We start from the raw sequence: 19,982 nt of genomic DNA, 5'->3' as shown, positions 1-19,982 counted from the left end.
AGGATGGAGCCCTTAATGACATTTAATGATATAAATTATACTCAACAGGATAACGCACATAAAGGGCCATACCCAAGAGACTGCGCTTACTACCTATGGTTATAATCAATGTATCTCTAATTCTAGAAACATTTGCAACTGTGGGTGTAATCAGAAATATCAGAAATTTTAAACACATGAAAAAAATTAAGGGTGTTTGCATTTTGGCAAATCAACCCTTGTTTTGAACGTTTGAGAAGGTCAGTCGGTAGCATCTGTCAGTACCATATGAAGGAGAAGTAGACCTTGTGCACTTCTAGTAATGAAAATATCTAGCCCTTACAGTTCTTTTTAACAGACATTATTGTTTTTCTATTTATTTCTTCAATAAAACTGCAGCTGGAACAGCACCACCAAACTTCTCACAACGACTACAGAGCATGACTGCAAGGCAGGGAAGTCAAGTTCGACTTGACGTGAGAGTGACTGGAATCCCTACACCTGTGGTGAAGTTCTATCGGGATGGAGTAGAAATCCAAAGCTCCCCCGATTTTCAAATTTTGCAAGAAGGAGACCTTTACAGCTTAATAATTGCAGAAGCATATCCTGAAGACTCCGGTACCTATTCAGTAAACGCCACAAATAATGTGGGACGTGCTACTTCAACAGCTGAATTGCTAATTCAAGGTAACAGAGTTGAAGTTGCAAGCCATGAAAATAAGAGAGCATTCATTGTTGTAATGGTACAATATGCACCACTTCGTCAAAGTTATACCAATAAGTTCATTTATAATTTCTTTCTCAAAAGTTATTGATTTGCTTGCCTTTGGTGAAATTTGCCAAAAATTTTTATCTGAGAATTTAAAAGGACCTTTCCTCCAGAATGGGTCTTCTTTAAACTGAGGATACGGTAGACAGAAAAAAGTGTGGGATACTTTCAGTTGTTCTCATTTTGTTCTGTAGATTTCTCAAAGATGTTTTTGTAAGCTGACTTTGATAGAATGGATATATTAGACTGCACAACTCTACATGGCCTTGTAAATGAGCCTGATAAGGATGAAGACAGTCCTTAGATAGAGGAGAATTTTAGCAGTGAAACATTCTACCCAGAACAGCTTGCTTGGATTTCACCTCAGTCAGGCTTCCAGATTGTGTAGTCATTTGAGATCCAGGACTGATTCTGAAGAACCTACAATAGATGTGTTTTGTTAGGGTTTTTTTTTCTAATGACATAGTTGATGAAATAATGAAATATTATTTCAACTGTTTTCACAATTATCTGTCTATAGATATTGTAGGAAAAACAGATGGTTACTTAATTCTTTCTCTGTTTTTTTATATACATTTTTATATAACCGGAATTAACCACTCATTTATTTCTGCAACTGCTTATTGTTTGTTGCCGTATGCAATTCTCCTGACTATGTTTTCTCTTCCAAAAGGTGAGGAAGAAGCCGTTCCTGCTAAAAAGACAAAGACAATTGTTTCGACTGCTCAGATTTCACAAACAAGACAAGCCAGAATTGAAAAGGTATATTTTTCAAAAATAAAGCAGGTAAGGCTAAAATGTGGAGGATTACTTCTACAGTATCTCAGACTTGTTTTCTTGATTTCATTGTAGAAGATTGAAGCCCACTTTGATGCCAGATCACTTACAAGTGTTGAAATGGTCATAGAAGGTGCAACAGCCCAACAGCTCCCACACAAAGCACCTCCACGAATGCCTCCTAGACCTACATCAAAATCACCAACCCCACCAATAATTGCTGCAAAAACACAAATGGCACGACAGCAATCACCATCACCTGTTAGACAATCACCATCACCTGTAAGACATGTCAGAGCACCAACACCCTCACCAGTAAGGTAAACTTGTTATTCTTTCAAACAAGATTGCTTTTTGAATCACTTTCACATATAGCAGTAATGCTGTAGAATGAGACCATAGTACAAAATGGAAGAATGCACTGACTTAATACTGAGTTTATTCTGACTGTGAGCTATAATGTGCTGTATTTGCCACTGATATAGAAGTGTGTGCCTCATGTAAATTTTTTATCCCATATGGAAGAAAATCCTGTAGAGAATAAATCCCATTTGATTGCTCTACATACAGCTGAAGAAGCACTCAAAGCTCCAAGTTCATGATGAAAGAGAAGAAAACAATAGAGCAGTTGGCCCTTGATTATTTTAGACAAACAGAGAAAAGAGCAATGACACTCTGATGAGTGGCAAACAGAATGGAAGGATATGTAAAAACATGTTCTATGTGTGTGCTGGTAATGACTGCAGAAATAATGTTTTGAAGGTAGGCAAGGTTATGGAAAAATGAAGTTTAGCTCTGCTGCGTAAAGCATCTTGAGAGGGAAAGTGAGTGATTTGAAGAGCAGGGCTTATGGTCTGGGACAGCCCAGGAGGTCTGTGCTGAGAGGCAGGTAGAGAAAATTGCTTTGGAAGTCCTTCAGTTTCAGCATCCTGACGCACCCGTGTCGTGGAAGGAATGTGTCCAAGCTGAGTGCTCAGAAGAGCCCTATTTAAATTGCCAGAGCTAGGTACACTGGTGAATTTTGCCCTGTTGAGAATAACTTGCAAGGACAGGAAGAAATGTATTGATAGTAACTAGCAATAACTAACAAACTGCATAGATGGAAAAATAATTCAAGAGTGCCATCTAGAGTGCATACGAAACTAGAAGTTTGTACTCCCCTGCTACTCAAACAACTCTTAGACATACAACACATTAGAAAATAAATCTAAAAATTAATATGATGCTGCTGCCCCCGACTGCTGCAATTTCTTAATGTTATCTGGGAAATACAGCATAAAAAAAATTCCTCTCAAAGAAAATCTGAGTTAGAAAGCCTGTTAAAGCATTTCGAAAAATGCTTTAAAACGATCTGCTAGGACTGGGATTGAATTTTTGGAATATCAAAAATTTAGAAACTAGCACTTTCCAATTGGCTACCAATTATTGTGGCTGAGATTGGTAAATGTAAGTCTGAGAGAAAATAGATCAGAATAAATCAGAAACTTGCCTGGAGTCTGAACACCTATATGGATGACACATGGAAATGAGATGTGGTGCAGGAGTGGATACAGTTACGTTGTTGCTAGGTGGCTGCCACATGATATTTTTACAAAAAGCAGTTACAGTAATCATTTCGTGTCTCTACAGAGACTGGACCACAAATATAATATGTAGTACTCACAGCCTGTAAGCCTTTTATATTATTCCTATTAGGAGAATTGAGATAGAGCAAGTGGAAACTAATGATGTATTTTTATATTTTAAATATATGTGCTTGACTGAAATGCCCTTTGACATTTGCCCTTATTTTTTGGGGGGGGAATCTAACTAAGCTACTACAAAGATGTGTTACAGTTATGAGTATGACAAAAACCCTGTCCTGGTTTCAGCGAGGATAGAGTTAATTTAACATTAGACGTAATGTTGAAAACAGAGAAGTGTAATTTACAAGTAGAACACCTCAAAAACTTTTTAAAAATAAAACTACAAAGTACTGAAGGCACCCTAAATGGGGAGTGAATTCAAGTTCAGGCTGAAGTTGTTCATATAGTTGTTGTTGTATGACACTACATTTATTATATTTAATTTTTCATTAGGTCAGTTTCTCCTGCTGGAAGAATCTCCACCTCGCCTATTAGACCAGTGAAATCTCCGTCTCCAATCCGTAAAACACATGTAGTGACAACAGCTGGGGCCGAAGTCCTTCCTCCTTGGAAGCAGGAGGGGTATGCCGCAACCACAGAAGCCCAGATGAGGGAAACAAGAGTATCTACAAGCGCTACCCAAATAAGAACTGAAGAAAGATGGGAGGGGAGATATGGGGTCCAAGAACAAGTTACCATTAGTGGTGCTGCTGCTGGTGAGGTTGCGACTGGTGCTAGAGAGGTAAAGTCTATTTTTGGAAAAAGAGCATTGTTTTTGCTCTGTTTGTGGACTCACCGCTGCTGAATAGATCTACTAAATGGAATCTGAGAGTCTGTGTACAAAAACGCGTGTGTATCTGCTGTTGAGAGAGCTCTGCTGCAAATATTTAAATACTTCTTTGCAACATTCTGTCTCTGTACTTGTTTTTTGCTTTTTCTGAATGTATGCAAAACATGAAAAAATGTCTTTTGATGTGACTAATATAGGTGAGAAAGGACAGTGAAAAAACAGCAGCTGTTGCTACGGTTGTTGCTGCTGTGGATCAAGCCATGGTGAGAGAACCAGCTCCAGGTGTTGTAGAGCAAACTGCTAAAAGGACAGCAATGACTGCAGTCCACGTTCAACCTGTTCAGGAGCAGGTAGAAATAGAGCACAGACATTCTATGATTTCCCCTTTATCCCTTCATCCAACATGCGAACAAGGCATGATTCGCTAAGAGGAATTAACAAGATATTACCCAGTGCACCGCAAAAGCATGCATACTTGTATAGAGCATCTGGACTGTAGAGGAATGCTCATGGATCACTTACTCCATTGCTTTCCACCATAGCAGGATTGAACTAATTATTCTTAAACTGGTTTTAAGTTTAAGAATGCCTTCTATGAAAGTGATCTTGTATTCTCCCTCATCATTTATTCTCTAACATTATTCTTACACTGATGAATATCCTCTAATATCTCATTTATAAATTCCCCACTAGGAATAAAATAATTCTCCCTTAGTATTTTTCCTTCAATAGCATTCCTCTCTTATTTTTCCTTCTCCTCTTCTTTTGACAATCAATTTATTCAAATGAATTTTAAGGCTTTGGTTTTTTTGTTTGTTCCTATAAAAATCAGATGAGAAAGGAGGCAACAGTAGTAGTTACCAGTGATAAAGCCACAAAACAAACAGTAATATCGAGAACTAGAGAAGGAATTCTTACTTCACAAGAACAAAGGCACATCTCTCATGAAAAGGTGAATACAGATGTTACTTATGATTGTCATACCCTACTTTGTTCAAAAATCTCATATCTCATAAAAAAGACAAGCCTATGAACAAGACAAATGACATACCATAATATTATTTTTTCCTTTTATGTATGTTCACCCTTCTAGTTTACATTGCTATCATTCTCCCATCTCTCCTTGATGATGACAATATTTCCTTTTTTATTTCACGTCCATTATTAATACCTAAGAATGTAATAGATAAACTTGCAAAACATTAACTTAGAAAAAAAATCTATTTTTTATATATTGTAGGGTGATTTACTAGATAGTATTCTCAATCATTTAAAGAATTTACATGTAGGAAATATCTCTTAAATTTTCCTTTTTTTTTTCCTGATTTTGTTTCTAAGCTTGCCATTTGTAGCCTGCTTTGTTTGTTGGCAGCACAGTGGGTCAGAAAAAGGAGGAAAAACTCATTCTGCATTGAAATCAATTTTGAAAATACTGATGGGTTATTAGAATTCAGATTATTTTAGCATGTGTTTTATCAGACAAATGTAATTTAATGGAAGACCAGATTTTATAGAGAAATGTTACATTTGCATTCTAGCTGAAATGCATATGAGGAAGAAAGTGTAATGTATTTTTAAAGTACTGAGAAACAGAAATCCACTTGGGCAAAAAGTTACATGTTTATGTGCAGACTACATCTGAGCTTCTTGGCAAAATGAAAGTTACCTAAACAAGTTACCTTATTTTTAATATCCTACACTTTCTCAAACTGATTATGATGCAGGACAGTTTTTCTCTGATTCAATTTTTTTTTATTACTGCTTTCAGTAGCAAAGCAAGCATTTGTGGAATGTTTTATTATTTTTATGCTAAATGTATATACATTTTACAAAAAGTCTGTTTATGTTGTTATTGTTGTTTCCAGACTAGATGATTTTGAAATTCAGAGTTTGACATTTTTCCTCCCTTTTGTTTGTATCTTCTTTTCCAAATGTATCGAAAATCACATACCTTATATTTTTAAACAATATATCATTTAAGCTTCTTTATTTTTAAACATCCAGGTAAGAAAAGAACCAGAGAAAACTCCAGTACCCACAGTAATAATTGCCACAGACAAAGCCAAAGAACAAGAAAGAATATCAAGAGCTAGAGAAGAAATATCTACCAGACATGAGCAAGTGCACATTGCTCATGAAAAGGTAAATATATGTTACAGATGTTTAGCTCATTGTTATACTCTAATAAGTTTACAAAACCTCATTCTTCATCAAATGTGCTACGTATCTTTGCTCTGCTTCTTTACGAAGAGAAGATTACAAAATGAAAACTTTATAAAGCAAGGCATTCCAGATATAGGCCCAGCACTGCAAGTCCAGTTCTACTGACTTCATAGTAGCTCTGTCTACAGAGCAAGAGTGCAGCTGCCCTTCCCACAGATCCTTTGAGCATTATGGCTTTTATTGCCAGGGTACTCAGAATTTCATCTGATGCTTAATGACCTTTGCTTTTTGTCTGAATGTAGATTTCTGAAGATAAATTGTAAAGGTTATCTCCCATGATATGATATTTACGTGTGGAGTTTGATTTAATGAAGTTCATATTTGTGTGAGGACTGAATGCATCTGCTAGACCATATTTTGGAACCATTGTTTGTTGGAGTAACCAATGAAATAGTTCCATCTACCGATGGGAGTAAATATTAAGTCAGTAATGCTCATTTTTATGCAAACAGCTTCTACAAAACATAACGATATATCACAATTAACTAGGAAGTGGGAAGATTCTTCTCTAATTCACACACAGATTAATGCAATATGTTAATGACTTTGAATGTACTTCATTCAGCTAGCATATAAGACAGGCTATAACTTGGTCTGTACAAAGGAATTACTTCATTTCTCAGGTGATGTTTTTGTTTTATTGATATACATACTGAAATCTTAATCCACTTTCCCAAAAAGCTGTGTAATTTTGACAACGGGCATAATTGATTACTATTATTTTTCTTTACCATAAAAACTAGATAAGAAAGGAAGATATGAAACCTGCTGTTCCTAAGGTAGTAATTACCACTGAAAAACCTAAACCACCGGTCATAATATCGAAAAGTAAAGAAGGAATTGCTACCAAACAAGAACAAGTGAGCATAAGCCATGAAAAGGTGAATAGCATTATTACAACCATATTTGGTTTTTTATCCTCTCTTCTTTGCAAAAAAAATACTAACTATACATTTCCAGCTCATTTTTTCTAAGATTTATTCCACTTACAAACTTTTAGAACTACTTCTAATTAGATTATATTATTCCAATTCTTTTTTTCTCTCCTAACTGTTTTCATTAATAGAAGTCCATAACTCTCTTCTGACTGACCTTTGGAATGGACTGACTGACTCCTGAAATGCATTTTAACTTTTTTTTAAAAATCATTACTTTTATTTAAATAGGTGTCAGGTTGTAACAATACTTATCAGTATACATATGATACAGAGCTGTGTGCAGTGCACAAGGATCTAACCCCTTAATTCTCCTTCCCTGTTCCCATTCCAGAATGCTTTCCCATTGTCAAATGTCTTTCAAGATCATATGTAACTGAAACTTTTATCTCTGCTATAATAATTAGATTAAAAAGGAAGCTAAGAAAACTACTGTAGTACCGAAAATAATTGCCACTGATAAAACCGAAGCACCAGTCACAGTGTCCAGAACTAGAGAAGAAATTACAGCCAAGCAAGAACAAATTCATTTAGCTTATGATCAGGTGAATATAGCTGTTGCAGATGTGAAATGCACTGTTACAATTTGTTTTAGCTGCAAACCTCACCTTTTAAGAGCTACTTGGGTACAATAGAATGCCCTCAAATTAATTCCTGATAACATACCTGTTAAGTGGGAAGATTGTCAAGTAACAGAGTCAGTGTGATTAAGTTTCTAGTGATAAAGAGGTTTATGTCTCACCCTGTTAGGAAATGCCACTTCTAAGACTACAATTGGATTTCTCTGTGAAAGCTTACTCCCTACCTATGACTTCCAAGTAATGTTTACCTGTCCAAATTTCTGACTCTGCAATCTTTTTTTCTATGACGTGATTCCTTGCAATTTTATGGTTGTCAGGTGAAACAACCTCTCTCTATTAAGGTTTGAATTGTATTGTTCTTTGTACAATACAAACTTTAACATCCATTCAAGTCTGTCCAGTTTATTACTTCTGACAATCAGACACTTGTTGACACTGCTTTGTTCCAGTAGGACTCCCACAGTAGAAAAGCTTTTCTGTTATAATATAGCCAGGAACTCTCATATGTGGAAGAATAGCATGGTGGCCAAGAGCTTTTATTTAAAGTCTGTCTATCTACTTTGTTAGAAACAGTATGGTACATTCATAAAATACTTTTATAAAATGTAATTAAAAGAGCATAGCATATAAAACTCAGAGGAGGCAGACTGCTAAGAGATTACAGATACTTGTTAGGTGCTGTAAATTTAGGCCAAATTCAAGTTGGTATAAACAACAACTTTGAAATTGGCAATGATACTGAATAAAAGGTCCCTGTTATGTAAACACTACTTTAATAATAAAACAAAATCTCTGTAAACAATCACATTTTGGCCTCGCTTAAGTTATTTTCATTTAAGGTGATAATGATTTTAAAATCAGCATGAAATTATCTATTAGGTTTTTTCCCATCTACAGGGCATACATTTTATATGCTCTGTTGCTACATCCAGATCAGTTATGACAGTAATAATAAACACTAGTAGTAATCATCCCATTACCTACTATTGGCTGACTGGGCAGAAATTTAGACCCTGATAACATAGAAGTTGACAGTATTTATCAGTTATTAGAAAAAAATAAGTCCTGATACAAATGCATCCTTGCAATTTCTCAGAAAGTTCAGTTTTCCTTCTTTTGTAAAATCATTTCAAATAGATTAGCACTGGATTAACAGATATGCCTGTAAAATTTTTATGGGTATATTCCTTAGCAAATACTTTCACATCAGATGTTAGACACATTCTCTACATTTTTAGCAGCGTCTAACAGTTTTATATGGAGTTGATGAGCATACTGACTTCAAAATTGTGCGCATTTACATACCTTCCATACTCTTACATACAAGTAGCCATAAATGTGACTATAAAGTATTAAAAGTGGGCTTGCATACAAATATTGATATGTATAGAGCACACAAGCACAGATATGTTCTGAATATGCATAGATAGAGCTTAGAAAAAAATTGTTTATATTTGAATCTACTGACTCTGAAGTGTATTTATGGGTGAACATATTTGATGTTTACATTATTACTTTTGCATATCTATGCACTCTCTCTTTATCTGGAATATACTTTACTGAGCATTATATTTATAAATATTTGACAGATATGCAAGTCTTTAATATAATTAATATTTGTATAAATTCTGCCAATGTTATCTGTAGACTGAAGCTGGAAAAAGGGCTGAAGCTGTAGCTACAGTTGTTGCAGCAGTTGATCAGGCACGTGTTCGATCACCCTGGGAACCAGAACAAGCAGATGAAGCTTATGTAAAGCAGAAAACTTTGGAATATGGCTATAAAGAGCATGCTGTAACAGACCATGTTGCTGAGGCCCCAGCAGAACGTCATGTTGTCACTAAAGAAGTTAAAACTGTCTATGTTCCTCCTGAGAAACATATCTCAGCTGCTGAAAAGAAGGAAGTTCATATATCAACAGAGGTTAGACTCAGTTTACATTGCATTCTTTTCCAAAAACTATATCCCCGTGAAATCTCTTTTAGTTTGGAGAATAGCATCACGTTCTCAACAACTTTTTTCATTGCTTTGTGTAGATAAAAAGAGCAACAGAAACTAAGACTGAGAAAACAATTCACGTTGAACACCCGCGACCCCGCACAGCAAGTCCTCACTTCACAGTCTCCAAAATTGCAGTTCCTAAACCAGATCATACGTATGAGGTAAGAAATGAAAACTGTATCTGAGAAGAACAGCATGCTCATTTATAATAACCAGTTGGTCACTCATTCCATTTGGCTTTTCCTCCTACTCCAGTATAGCGTATTCCCGAGAAGAAGAATAGTTGTATGCTCTCTACAGTTGTTTTTGTTGGCTTGTTTGACTAATGAAGAGCAGTGCTGTAAACAGACACATGAACTGCTAAAATGTGATTTGTAATTATTAGTTATTTAAACAAGCTTTTCATCTAAGGATGCAGCTTCAATACTTCATGTCATACAGTAAAATCATAAACATTTTTCATGCAACTTATGTTTTTTAAAGAGCAGAAGTATCCCTCTTCAATCTTATTATATGCATTCGTTCACTAGTACATTGGAAGCAATGCTTCTTCCTTCCTTGCAGATTACTACATGCTAAGCCAATTTTTGAAATAGGAAAAATCCAGACTACATAATACTACACCATCCATTTTTAATGTTATTTTTTCTATTCTTCTGTTCAACTCCTTCACATAATATTAAAAGTTCCCATTTAATTAATTTTCTCATTCAAGCAGACTTTCTCTCTTCACCTGGACTGTAAAAATGAACTGTTTTTTCCCTCAAACATAATTAAACACTATAAAAATTACCTAAAATATTTTTCTCTTTAAAAATTTATGTATGTTTTCCAAAGTTATTACACCAACAATAACATTTTGAAATCTCTTCAGTTATTTTAATCACTGACAGTTATGTAATTAGTAGTATTGTTTATTGCAGTATCAGACTGATTAAATGGAAAGCTAAGGCCTCAAGTGAACAAATTTAGAGGACATTTCTTATGTTGCACTTAAGAGCTTCTTGACCATTTAAAGATCAAATTCTAAAGTAAAAAAAGAGAAAATATTTTCATGTTAGACATGTCAAAAATAATACAAGGATATGATATCTCCGGTATTCTACTACTGCAATCTAAAACTAGAAGTCATTTTTATATATATAGCTTTTGCAGTGTCAACAAAGAAGTAACTAAAGAAGCAACTGGTGCACATGCAATCTGCTCAAGAAATATACCGTCTGCTTTGAAAACAAGAGAACAACAAAGCTGTAACTCCTTCTCTTCTGTTCCCTAGGTTTCAATAGCTGGATCTGCAATGGCTACTCTGGAAAAAGAGTTATCAGCTACTTCTGCTGTGCAAAAGATCACCAAGCCTGTGAAACCACCTCAGCTAAAGCCACATGAAGTCAGGATGAAAGCAGAACCAGTTGCCCCTCCACAGTTTCCCTTTGGAGACACTGCTGAGACCTATAAAAGTCGCTATGATGTCGAGACTAAAAAAGAGACAGGTGTAAGCATAAAAGGTGAAGCAGTGCGGGAAGAACACTTGGTGTCGCGGAAAGGTGAAGCAAAGGTATGTTATTAAGCAAATTTCCATCACTTTGACTGACACTCATCTTAAAAACATAGCATAACCTCACTTGTTTGCTGTTTCCTCATTGCAATTTTCCACTTTTACAGCATTCTGCTGACTTTTATTTTTGTTGTTTTACACAAATACTTCTAAGGACCTAATATTTACCTATGATAAGCAAAGAGTTCTTTTTACCTAATTTCTTTTCTTGTCTAATTCTGCTGTTTATGTCCTTGGCTTTGTTAGGTGTTTATTAACTGTGCTTTAAACAACCTAGGTGACAGAAACTGCCAGAGTTCCTGTGCCTGCAGAAATCCCTGCTACTCCACCCACCTTAGTCTCAGTAAGTAATTTGTATGTAGATTACGGGAGTTACACTATGTTTTCACCCGTTTTGTATTCTAACTTTTATCTTTGAAAACCTGATCATAAAAATTTGGCTTTATTTAATCTTTTTAACTCTGTATTAGACTTACTCAGCCATACAATTTACTTCTGGTACAAACTATTCTGAATGTCTGTTATGGGGGTGATTCTTCACAATTATGTCACATAGTAGGTTGACCTTTGCTGCAGTGAAACAATTTCTCACCATGATCTGCATAAATATCAACCTACCTTTTCATTTTCTTGTTAATAACAGTAATGTTCAGAAATCCCAAATCCAGTTTCAAATACTTCCTTTTGGAAAATGCCTCTTTTTTCCTGGATACACTGCTGAACAAAACATTGTTTTGAAGTAGACATTAGATTTTTCCATTCAAATAGGTTTTAGTTATTTAAATGTCTGTTTAGTAGTAAAAATATATACTGACTGTGATACTTATTTTTTGTCATACAGGGCCTCAAAAATAAGACTGTGACTGAAGGTGAGTCCGTCACTCTGGAGTGTCATATCTCTGGTCATCCTCAGCCTACTGTAGCGTGGTACAGGGAAGACTACAAGATTGAGAGCTCAATGGACTTCCAGATCACTTTCAAAGCAGGGCTTGCTCGCCTTGTGATTCGTGAAGCCTTTGCAGAAGACAGTGGAAGATTCACCTGCACTGCTACCAATAAGGCTGGGAGTGTCAGCACATCTTGCCACTTATATGTGAAAGGTAAGTATATTTATCACTGTAGGAAGATTATAATTTTGCTAACTGCATATTACTTGTAATGTAACTTAGACATTTTGTCAGCTCCCAAGTAGAACATATGCCTTGAATTGTATTCCAGGGCTATTAAGTAACAGGGCGGTAAGAAGAGAAGGAAAAGGCCAATTACGGGCCAGTGGGGACTCCTAACTTGCTTCCTCAGTGGAAGTACCCGGCCCTCTGAGCCCCCTAACTGCTTAACCTTCTCTCTCTTTGTGTCAAATAAACTCACTGCTTAAGCACCATTAAAGTATTTTAAAATCCACTATATCATATTTGCCTTGCAGTTTCAGAAGAAATTGAGACTCGAGAAACCATTTCTGAGAAGGCTGTTACAGAAGAGAAACGGTAAAGTTACTTTCCTAAACAGAATGCTCCTACTGTGGTCATTAGTTTCTTGCACTCTGTTTATGAGAGCTTCAGACATCAGCTCACTTACCTGCACTGAAATTTTATTTCAGCTATGTGGAGGCAAAGGACATTGTAATGGAAGATGTCTCTGCTGCAGCAGAGGAAGTATCGGGAGAACCCATACCTCCTTTCTTCATAAGAAAACCCATAGTACATAAATTAATTGAAGGTGGGAGCATTATTTTTGAATGCCAAGTAGGGGGCAACCCAAAGCCACATGTCTACTGGAAAAAAGGTGGAGTTCCTCTAACGACTGGCTACAGGTACTTTGAATCTAATGCACAAAAACTATTTAAACGTAATTTTTAAGAATATTTAATTGACAGTACCATAATTTTTATTCCCTTACTGATTCTGAGCCAAATAATTTTATTTTTGAAATGGAAAAATCATAAGATCGTGTCTTAATGTGAGACTTCAGAAGGCTGCTGAGTTTTAAAATATATTCAAAAGACTGTAAAATGAGAAATGCTACATATCCTTAAAAACAAATCAGGAAGTTTTGAGTTTGTTTTATTCTGTCTATGCAATGTTCGCATTCTGTCTGTGCAAATGTTGTCTATAGAAAGCAACACACTTTCTAGCAGAGAAAAAAATACTTTTGTAGCATTCTTGAAATATAATAACCTATATTAGGACAAACTATGTGCACACAACATATACCATTTTACTGTGTCTGATAACAAGATCTCTGATATTTCAGTACTGCTGTTTGCATCCCATTTATTTTAGTGACAATTGAAAGAAAGTAGACCTGTACTCTAGTTTCAGCATGGTTACTTTTCCTATGTTGTTCTGCAGATTCATTGAGTGAGAATTGCCTGCAAAAGTTTCTCTTTTTTTGTCTTGTACAAGTTAGGAGTGATTCTGATTAATTGTATAACTAAAAGCAAAATTCACTAAAAAGTCTGTTCATCAGAATTATAGAGAGCTTGTACTTTTATGTTTTCTATAGATACAAAGTGAGTTACAAAAGAGAAACCGGGGAATGCAAACTTGAAATTTCCATGACTTTTGCCGACGATGCCGGAGAATACACTATTGTTGTTCGTAATAAACATGGAGAAGCTTCTGCAACGGTCTCCTTACTAGAAGAAGGTACATTGTAGATTAAAGAAATTGGAAAAATATTTCTTAAAATTAACTTTAAAAAGGGAAAAAGATTTTAAATTGTGCTGCAAATTCTTTGTAGTTTAGTTTAGTTAATTCAAGAAACATAAAGAGTGATCTGGTGGCTCTGTTTCTGCAAGACAGAGTATTTGATATCAGGTTCTGGAAGGACTTATATTCTTTGCTGGAATATGTAGCTATAGGAACCTTCTTCTGTTGGCATCCATAACAGCTTGCATAACATAAGACATTCAGAGAGTGATACGGGGAAAGAAGGTTAATCAAGTAATAGATTGTTATATTACAGGGAAAGAAGCTAACTTAATTTTTTTTCAATTGCCCTTGCAAAAATGCATGAAAGTTTGCAGGAGACAGAGCCGTGGTGAAGAAATTGTAAAATAGTCTCTACAGGTGCTTCCACTTTGAGAACTAGAAACCTAAATAGCACAGTAAAACTTTTACCTGTTTATAAAGCTCATCTGAGGGCATCAGTCTTTGCATTTTATTGCTGTTTGTATTTTATTGGCTAAACAGACAGAAACTCTGCTTGAATCACCAAAACAAGTAAAATAAGTTTGTACTTGTTTTTTCTATTTAATCCAGTGAAAACCACAAAAACTTATCAAAATTAATGTGTTCTTAATTCTTAGCTGATTATGAAGCCTACATAAAATCGCAACAAGAAATGATGTACCAAACTCAGGTGACTGCATATGTACAGGAACCTAAACTGGCTGAGGTAGCCCCATCTATTTCATACGGTGACTTTGAAAAAGAATATGAAAAAGAACAAGCCTTAATTAGGAAGAAAATGGCAAAAGATACAGTGATGATCAGAACTTTTGTAGAAGATGAGGTACGTTTACCAGTCCATACTCATTTTGTATACTAACATTTTACCAGTACAAATCACTTCTTTACAGGGTCATTATCCGACACACAGAACTAATGGTCTTGCTTTTCTGTATAGGAATTCCATATTTCTTCTTTTGAAGAAAGACTTATCAAGGAAATTGAACTCAGAATTATTAAAACCACCTTAGATGAACTTCTTGAAGAAGACGGAGAAGAGATGATGGTTGATATTTCTGAATCTGAAGCTATAGAAGCAGGATTTGATTTAAGATTAAAGAATTACAGAACCTTTGAAGGAACAGGAGTTACTTTCCATTGCAAGATGACTGGATATCCATTGCCAAAGGTACCCTAAACCTGTATGATATTAATCTATTTTAAAAACCGTCCGGTGTTCTACTTGAAAAATCCCTTAACATCTCATTGTCAGATATTCTACATTCTGCATAGAAAACAGCAAATCTCAAAGGAAATCCAGTCTTTTGTTTTGATATCAAGCTGAATTTTCCTTTTGTCCCTTAATAGAATAGTGTTAGGTTGGTTAGCCAGTTCAGAGGTAGGTTAGATTTACTAGTTAATTTGGTCTTGCTTCTGTGTGTCTCTGAGTTAGACCACACAAGTGGTGAACACAGTAGCAAGTCCGGTCTTTGCTCTTTGTCAAAATGGCGTTATATCTGTTTCTCGCTCCAAAACTCGTGTTTCAGATTAGTGTGAAAGCATGTTACTTTAGTCTTATTTCAAGTAAAAATGTTGATATTAATACATATACATGGGCTGTGATGATACATCAGCTGGGAAATAGGAAGCTGTAATATGTTGTATGCATGGGTCATTACTGGATCTTTGTCTTTAGGAGAGCTCACATAGCATTCCACTCTTTCTTTCCATGCAGATTGCATGGTACAAAGATGGTAAGCGCATAAGGCATGGAGAGCGCTACCACATGGAAGTTCTGCAAGACGGCAGTGCCAGTCTGCGTTTGCCTGTTGTTTTACCTGAAGATGAAGGAATTTATACCGTCTTTGCCAGTAATATGAAAGGAAATGCCATTTGCTCAGCAAAACTCTACGTTGAGCCAGTTGCACCCACAGCAACTCCAGGTTATATGCCAGGACCAGAAGTTATGAGAAGATATAGGTAGGTACACAGTAATATATAAATTTCATGAGACTTCTGTGTGCTGTGAGACACAGTCCAAAAACTCATTACACAGCAGCTAAACAGCTTAAGTTATTGGAGTTTGCATACCTCCAGAGAAGTTCTAAATGCTGTTTTCATGACTTATATTGATTTATGTGCCAAATCTTTGTCTGATTTTGCTTCTTAATGAGCAATGCAGTTCCCAGAGTACCGTCATTCACATGTGTATCCAGCCACAGTATCAGATTTACAACCTCAGCAACCATATTTATTTCTTAAAATACTCATGTTTTGGAAAAAAAATTCTTCTGCACTTGGAGTTTTAGTACTGTGTGCAACTCTTACTTCCCACCCTTGAAATAGCTATCTTTCTATGACAGAAAAAACCCAGTGTTGCCACGTACTGTGTTCTGTCTCCATATATGTACACAGGATTATATGCATATCTGTACAGTATCCAAAACCCAAAAATTTCCCTGGCTGTGGTGTATCTTAATATTATTCAGCTATTCAAATTGCTGTCAAAAACCTAAAGAAAATTTACTACAAATAAAAATTAATTGTGTCACAATTTCTCACATCAATAAATTGATTAACCTCTTGAAAATAAATTATGCTAAAGGCACAAGTTGAACTCTGTTTATCATGTCAGCCCACAGCTATATGATGTTGTTATACACATCTGTCTTATCTTTTCCTTCCAGGTCTATTTCTCCACGCTCTCCAAGCCGGTCTCCTGCCCGCAGTTCTCCTTCTCGTTCTCCTGCCCGCAGATTAGAAGAAACTGATGAAGGACAACTAGAGAGACTATATAAGCCAGTTTTTGTGCTGAAACCTACATCATTTAAATGTTCACAGGGGCAGACAGCAAGATTTGACTTAAAAGTTGTTGGCAGACCTATGCCAGAGACATACTGGTTCCATAATGGTACATCAGCCTCATTTTCATCAATAAATAATCTTAAAAACCAATCTTGTATGCATTTTACATCTTGTTGAGACATGTTTTGAGTGTAACTTTTTTTTCATGTGTATCTGCAGGTCAACAAGTGGTTAATGACTACACCCATAAAATAGTGATTAAGGAAGATGGCACCCAGTCATTGATCATTGTTCCTGCTATGCCTGATGACTCTGGAGAATGGGCTGTAATTGCTCAGAATAGGGCAGGCAAGGCTTCTGTCTCAATGACACTGACTGTGGAAGGTATCTACTATGCATGCTATTTTCAGGAGGCTGAGGAGTGTTTTTTATTAAAAACCATGGTTATGTCATTTCCTCTTGTGATAATTTACCCTTGCTGTTTCAGCTAAGGAAGACCTAGTCAGACCACACTTTGTGGAAAGGCTGAAGAATGTTAGCGTAAAGGAGGGCTCTAGACTGCAGATGGCAGTGAAAGCTACTGGTAATCCTAATCCTGACATTGTATGGCTGAAGAACAGTGACATAATTGTACCTCATAAATACCCCAAAATAAAGTAAGCATTTTTATTTTGTTTAAATAATAAAGGAGTTAATAATCACCATCCTGCAAAGTGCCTCCTACAGTGTGCTGAATACCCTTTCTTCCATAGAAAGGATTCACTAAGGGCTTAGTCCAATGGCTACTGAAGCTACTAACAGCTTTTGCATTGCAGCAAGGCTAAGAGATATAAAATATCTTGTAGGACTCACTCCATTTTTTTCAGCTTATGTATTTGATGCATTTTGTATTCTGCAAAGCCAATGCTTTTACAACAGAGATTTAGGGAACCTTTATCTGTCTCTGATTTTGAAGTCCTCTGCAGGCAAAACTGCCATTGAATTCAAGACTGGTTTTTATTATCCTTATCTGTTTGATTCTTAGGCACTGCACTCATAAACATGAATAAATATAAACAACATGTCTAATTCCTCCAGAGATTTGCCTCTGGAGGCTTTAACCTAATTTTGGAGAAGGGCAAAAATGAATAACAAAGTATAGAAGTTAAAAAAAAAATTATTTTAATATTTCAGGATTGAGGGAACCAAAGGGGCAGCTGCTCTTAAAATTGAATCTACTGCCAGGCAAGATGCTGCATGGTACACTGCTACTGCTATCAATAAAGCCGGGCGGGACACTACTCGGTGCAAAGTAAATGTTGAAGTTGAACATGCTGAACCTGAACCAGAAAGGAGATTAATCATTCCAAAAGGAACTTACAAAGCCAAGGAGATTGCAGCACCAGAGTTAGAACCTCTCCATTTGCGTTATGGTCAAGAGCAATGGGAGGAAGGAGACCTCTATGACAAAGAAAAGCAACAGAAACCATTTTTTAAGAAGAAGCTCACATCTTTAAGGCTCAAGCAATTTGGACCAGCACACTTTGAGTGCAGGCTTACACCAATTGGTGACCCAACCATGGTGGTGGAGTGGTTGCATGATGGTAAACCCTTGGAAGCAGCTAACAGACTCCGCATGATAAATGAGTTTGGGTACTGTAGCCTGGACTATGGAGTAGCCTATTCCAGAGATAGTGGAGTGATCACTTGCAGGGCAACTAACAAATATGGTACAGACCATACATCTGCTACTCTGATCGTGAAGGACGAGAAAAGCCTTGTGGAAGAATCCCAGTTGCCAGAAGGCAGAAGGGGACTGCAGCGAATTGAGGAGTTAGAAAGAATGGCCCATGAGGGTGCTCTTCCTGCAGTTGCAGTGGACCAAAAGGAAAAACAAAAACCAGAAATTGTTTTGGTTCCTGAACCTGCAAGAGTCCTGGAAGGTGAAACAGCACGATTCCGCTGCCGTGTGACTGGCTACCCTTTGCCCAAAGTCAACTGGTACCTCAATGGACAGCTCATCCGTAAGAGCAAAAGGTTTAGACTCCGTTACGATGGAATCTACTACCTGGATATTGTGGATTGCAAATCGTATGACACAGGAGAGGTGAAAGTCACTGCAGAGAATCCAGAAGGTTTTATTGAACATAAGGTGAGACTTGAGATCCAGCAGAGGGAAGACTTCAGATCTGTTCTTCGTCGTGCTCCTGAACCCAAACATGAGCCTGTAGTGACAGAGCCTGGAAAACTTCTCTTTGAGGTACAGAAGGTAGACAAACCTGCAGAGGCAACAACCAAAGAAGTGGTGAAACTGAAAAGGGCTGAAAGAATCACTCACGAGAAACTTTCAGAGGAATCTGAAGAGCTGCGTAGTAAATTCAAGCGTAGGACAGAAGAGGGCTATTATGAAGCCATCACTGCTGTGGAACTCAAGTCTCGCAAAAAAGATGAATCATATGAAGAAATGTTAAAAAAGACAAAAGAAGAACTTCTTCACTGGACCAAAGAGATCCCAGAGGAAGAGAAGAAAGCACTTCCTCCTGAAGGCAAAATCACCATTCCAACATTCAAACCAGAGAAGGTTGAGCTTAGTCCAAGCATGGAGGCTCCCAAGATATTTGAAAGAATTCAAAGCCAGACTGTAGCCCAAGGGACAGATGCACACTTCCGTGTGAGAGTGGTGGGAAAACCAGACCCTGAGTGCCAGTGGTTCAAAAATGGTGTGCAGATTGAAAGGACTGATCGTGTGTATTGGTACTGGCCTGAAGATAATGTTTGCGAATTAGTCATCAGAGATGTGACTTCTGATGATTCTGCCAGCATCATGGTGAAAGCAGTCAATATAGCTGGCGAAACTTCTAGCCATGCTTTCCTGTTAGTACAAGGTAATTTAAATTCTCTTACTTTTACCCTTATCATAGTGTGTTAAGTTTATATGGCCAGTGCACTGTTGATTCATTGCATATTGTTTTGCAGCCAAGCAGTTAATCAGCTTCACCCAGAAGTTACAAGACATTGTTGCTAAAGAGAGAGACTCCATGGCAACGTTTGAATGTGAGACATCAGAACCCTTTGTCAAAGTGAAATGGTTTAAGGATGGAATTGAGATTCATTCTGGAGACAAATACAGGATGCACTCAGACAGAAAGGCTCATTTTCTTTCTGTACTAGCAATTGAAATGTCTGATGCTGATGACTACAGCTGTGCACTGGTAGAAGACGAATCCATAAAAACTACTGCAAAACTTACTGTTGAAGGTAAGAAGCACACAGCTCAGTACCATGCAGTACTGT

General features: G+C 36.6%; 1 protein-coding gene across 1 annotated transcript in view; it reads left to right on the top strand.

The window, feature by feature from the left end:
* TTN (titin) overlaps window positions 1-19,982 on the top strand; it is a 246,608-nt gene that overhangs the window by 5,544 nt on the left and 221,082 nt on the right. Inside the window, exons 3-27 of the mRNA XM_075153897.1 lie at window positions 379-666; window positions 1,422-1,510; window positions 1,601-1,845; window positions 3,604-3,897; window positions 4,143-4,290; window positions 4,773-4,892; window positions 5,945-6,082; window positions 6,907-7,044; window positions 7,506-7,643; window positions 9,327-9,602; window positions 9,716-9,841; window positions 10,957-11,235; window positions 11,513-11,578; window positions 12,077-12,335; window positions 12,659-12,719; window positions 12,833-13,045; window positions 13,738-13,880; window positions 14,543-14,748; window positions 14,863-15,093; window positions 15,640-15,884; window positions 16,592-16,815; window positions 16,929-17,093; window positions 17,197-17,365; window positions 17,883-19,573; window positions 19,665-19,946. Coding sequence (XP_075009998.1) covers window positions 379-666; window positions 1,422-1,510; window positions 1,601-1,845; window positions 3,604-3,897; window positions 4,143-4,290; window positions 4,773-4,892; window positions 5,945-6,082; window positions 6,907-7,044; window positions 7,506-7,643; window positions 9,327-9,602; window positions 9,716-9,841; window positions 10,957-11,235; window positions 11,513-11,578; window positions 12,077-12,335; window positions 12,659-12,719; window positions 12,833-13,045; window positions 13,738-13,880; window positions 14,543-14,748; window positions 14,863-15,093; window positions 15,640-15,884; window positions 16,592-16,815; window positions 16,929-17,093; window positions 17,197-17,365; window positions 17,883-19,573; window positions 19,665-19,946 — 6,234 coding nt within the window. The remainder of the gene's footprint in view (window positions 1-378; window positions 667-1,421; window positions 1,511-1,600; window positions 1,846-3,603; window positions 3,898-4,142; window positions 4,291-4,772; window positions 4,893-5,944; window positions 6,083-6,906; window positions 7,045-7,505; window positions 7,644-9,326; window positions 9,603-9,715; window positions 9,842-10,956; window positions 11,236-11,512; window positions 11,579-12,076; window positions 12,336-12,658; window positions 12,720-12,832; window positions 13,046-13,737; window positions 13,881-14,542; window positions 14,749-14,862; window positions 15,094-15,639; window positions 15,885-16,591; window positions 16,816-16,928; window positions 17,094-17,196; window positions 17,366-17,882; window positions 19,574-19,664; window positions 19,947-19,982) is intronic.

This window comes from Calonectris borealis, chromosome 6 (genome assembly GCF_964195595.1).
Source record: "Calonectris borealis chromosome 6, bCalBor7.hap1.2, whole genome shotgun sequence".
NCBI lineage: Eukaryota > Metazoa > Chordata > Aves > Procellariiformes > Procellariidae > Calonectris > Calonectris borealis.
Note: the sequence above shows the minus strand (reverse complement) of the source record. Positions and strands in the feature narration are given on the sequence as shown.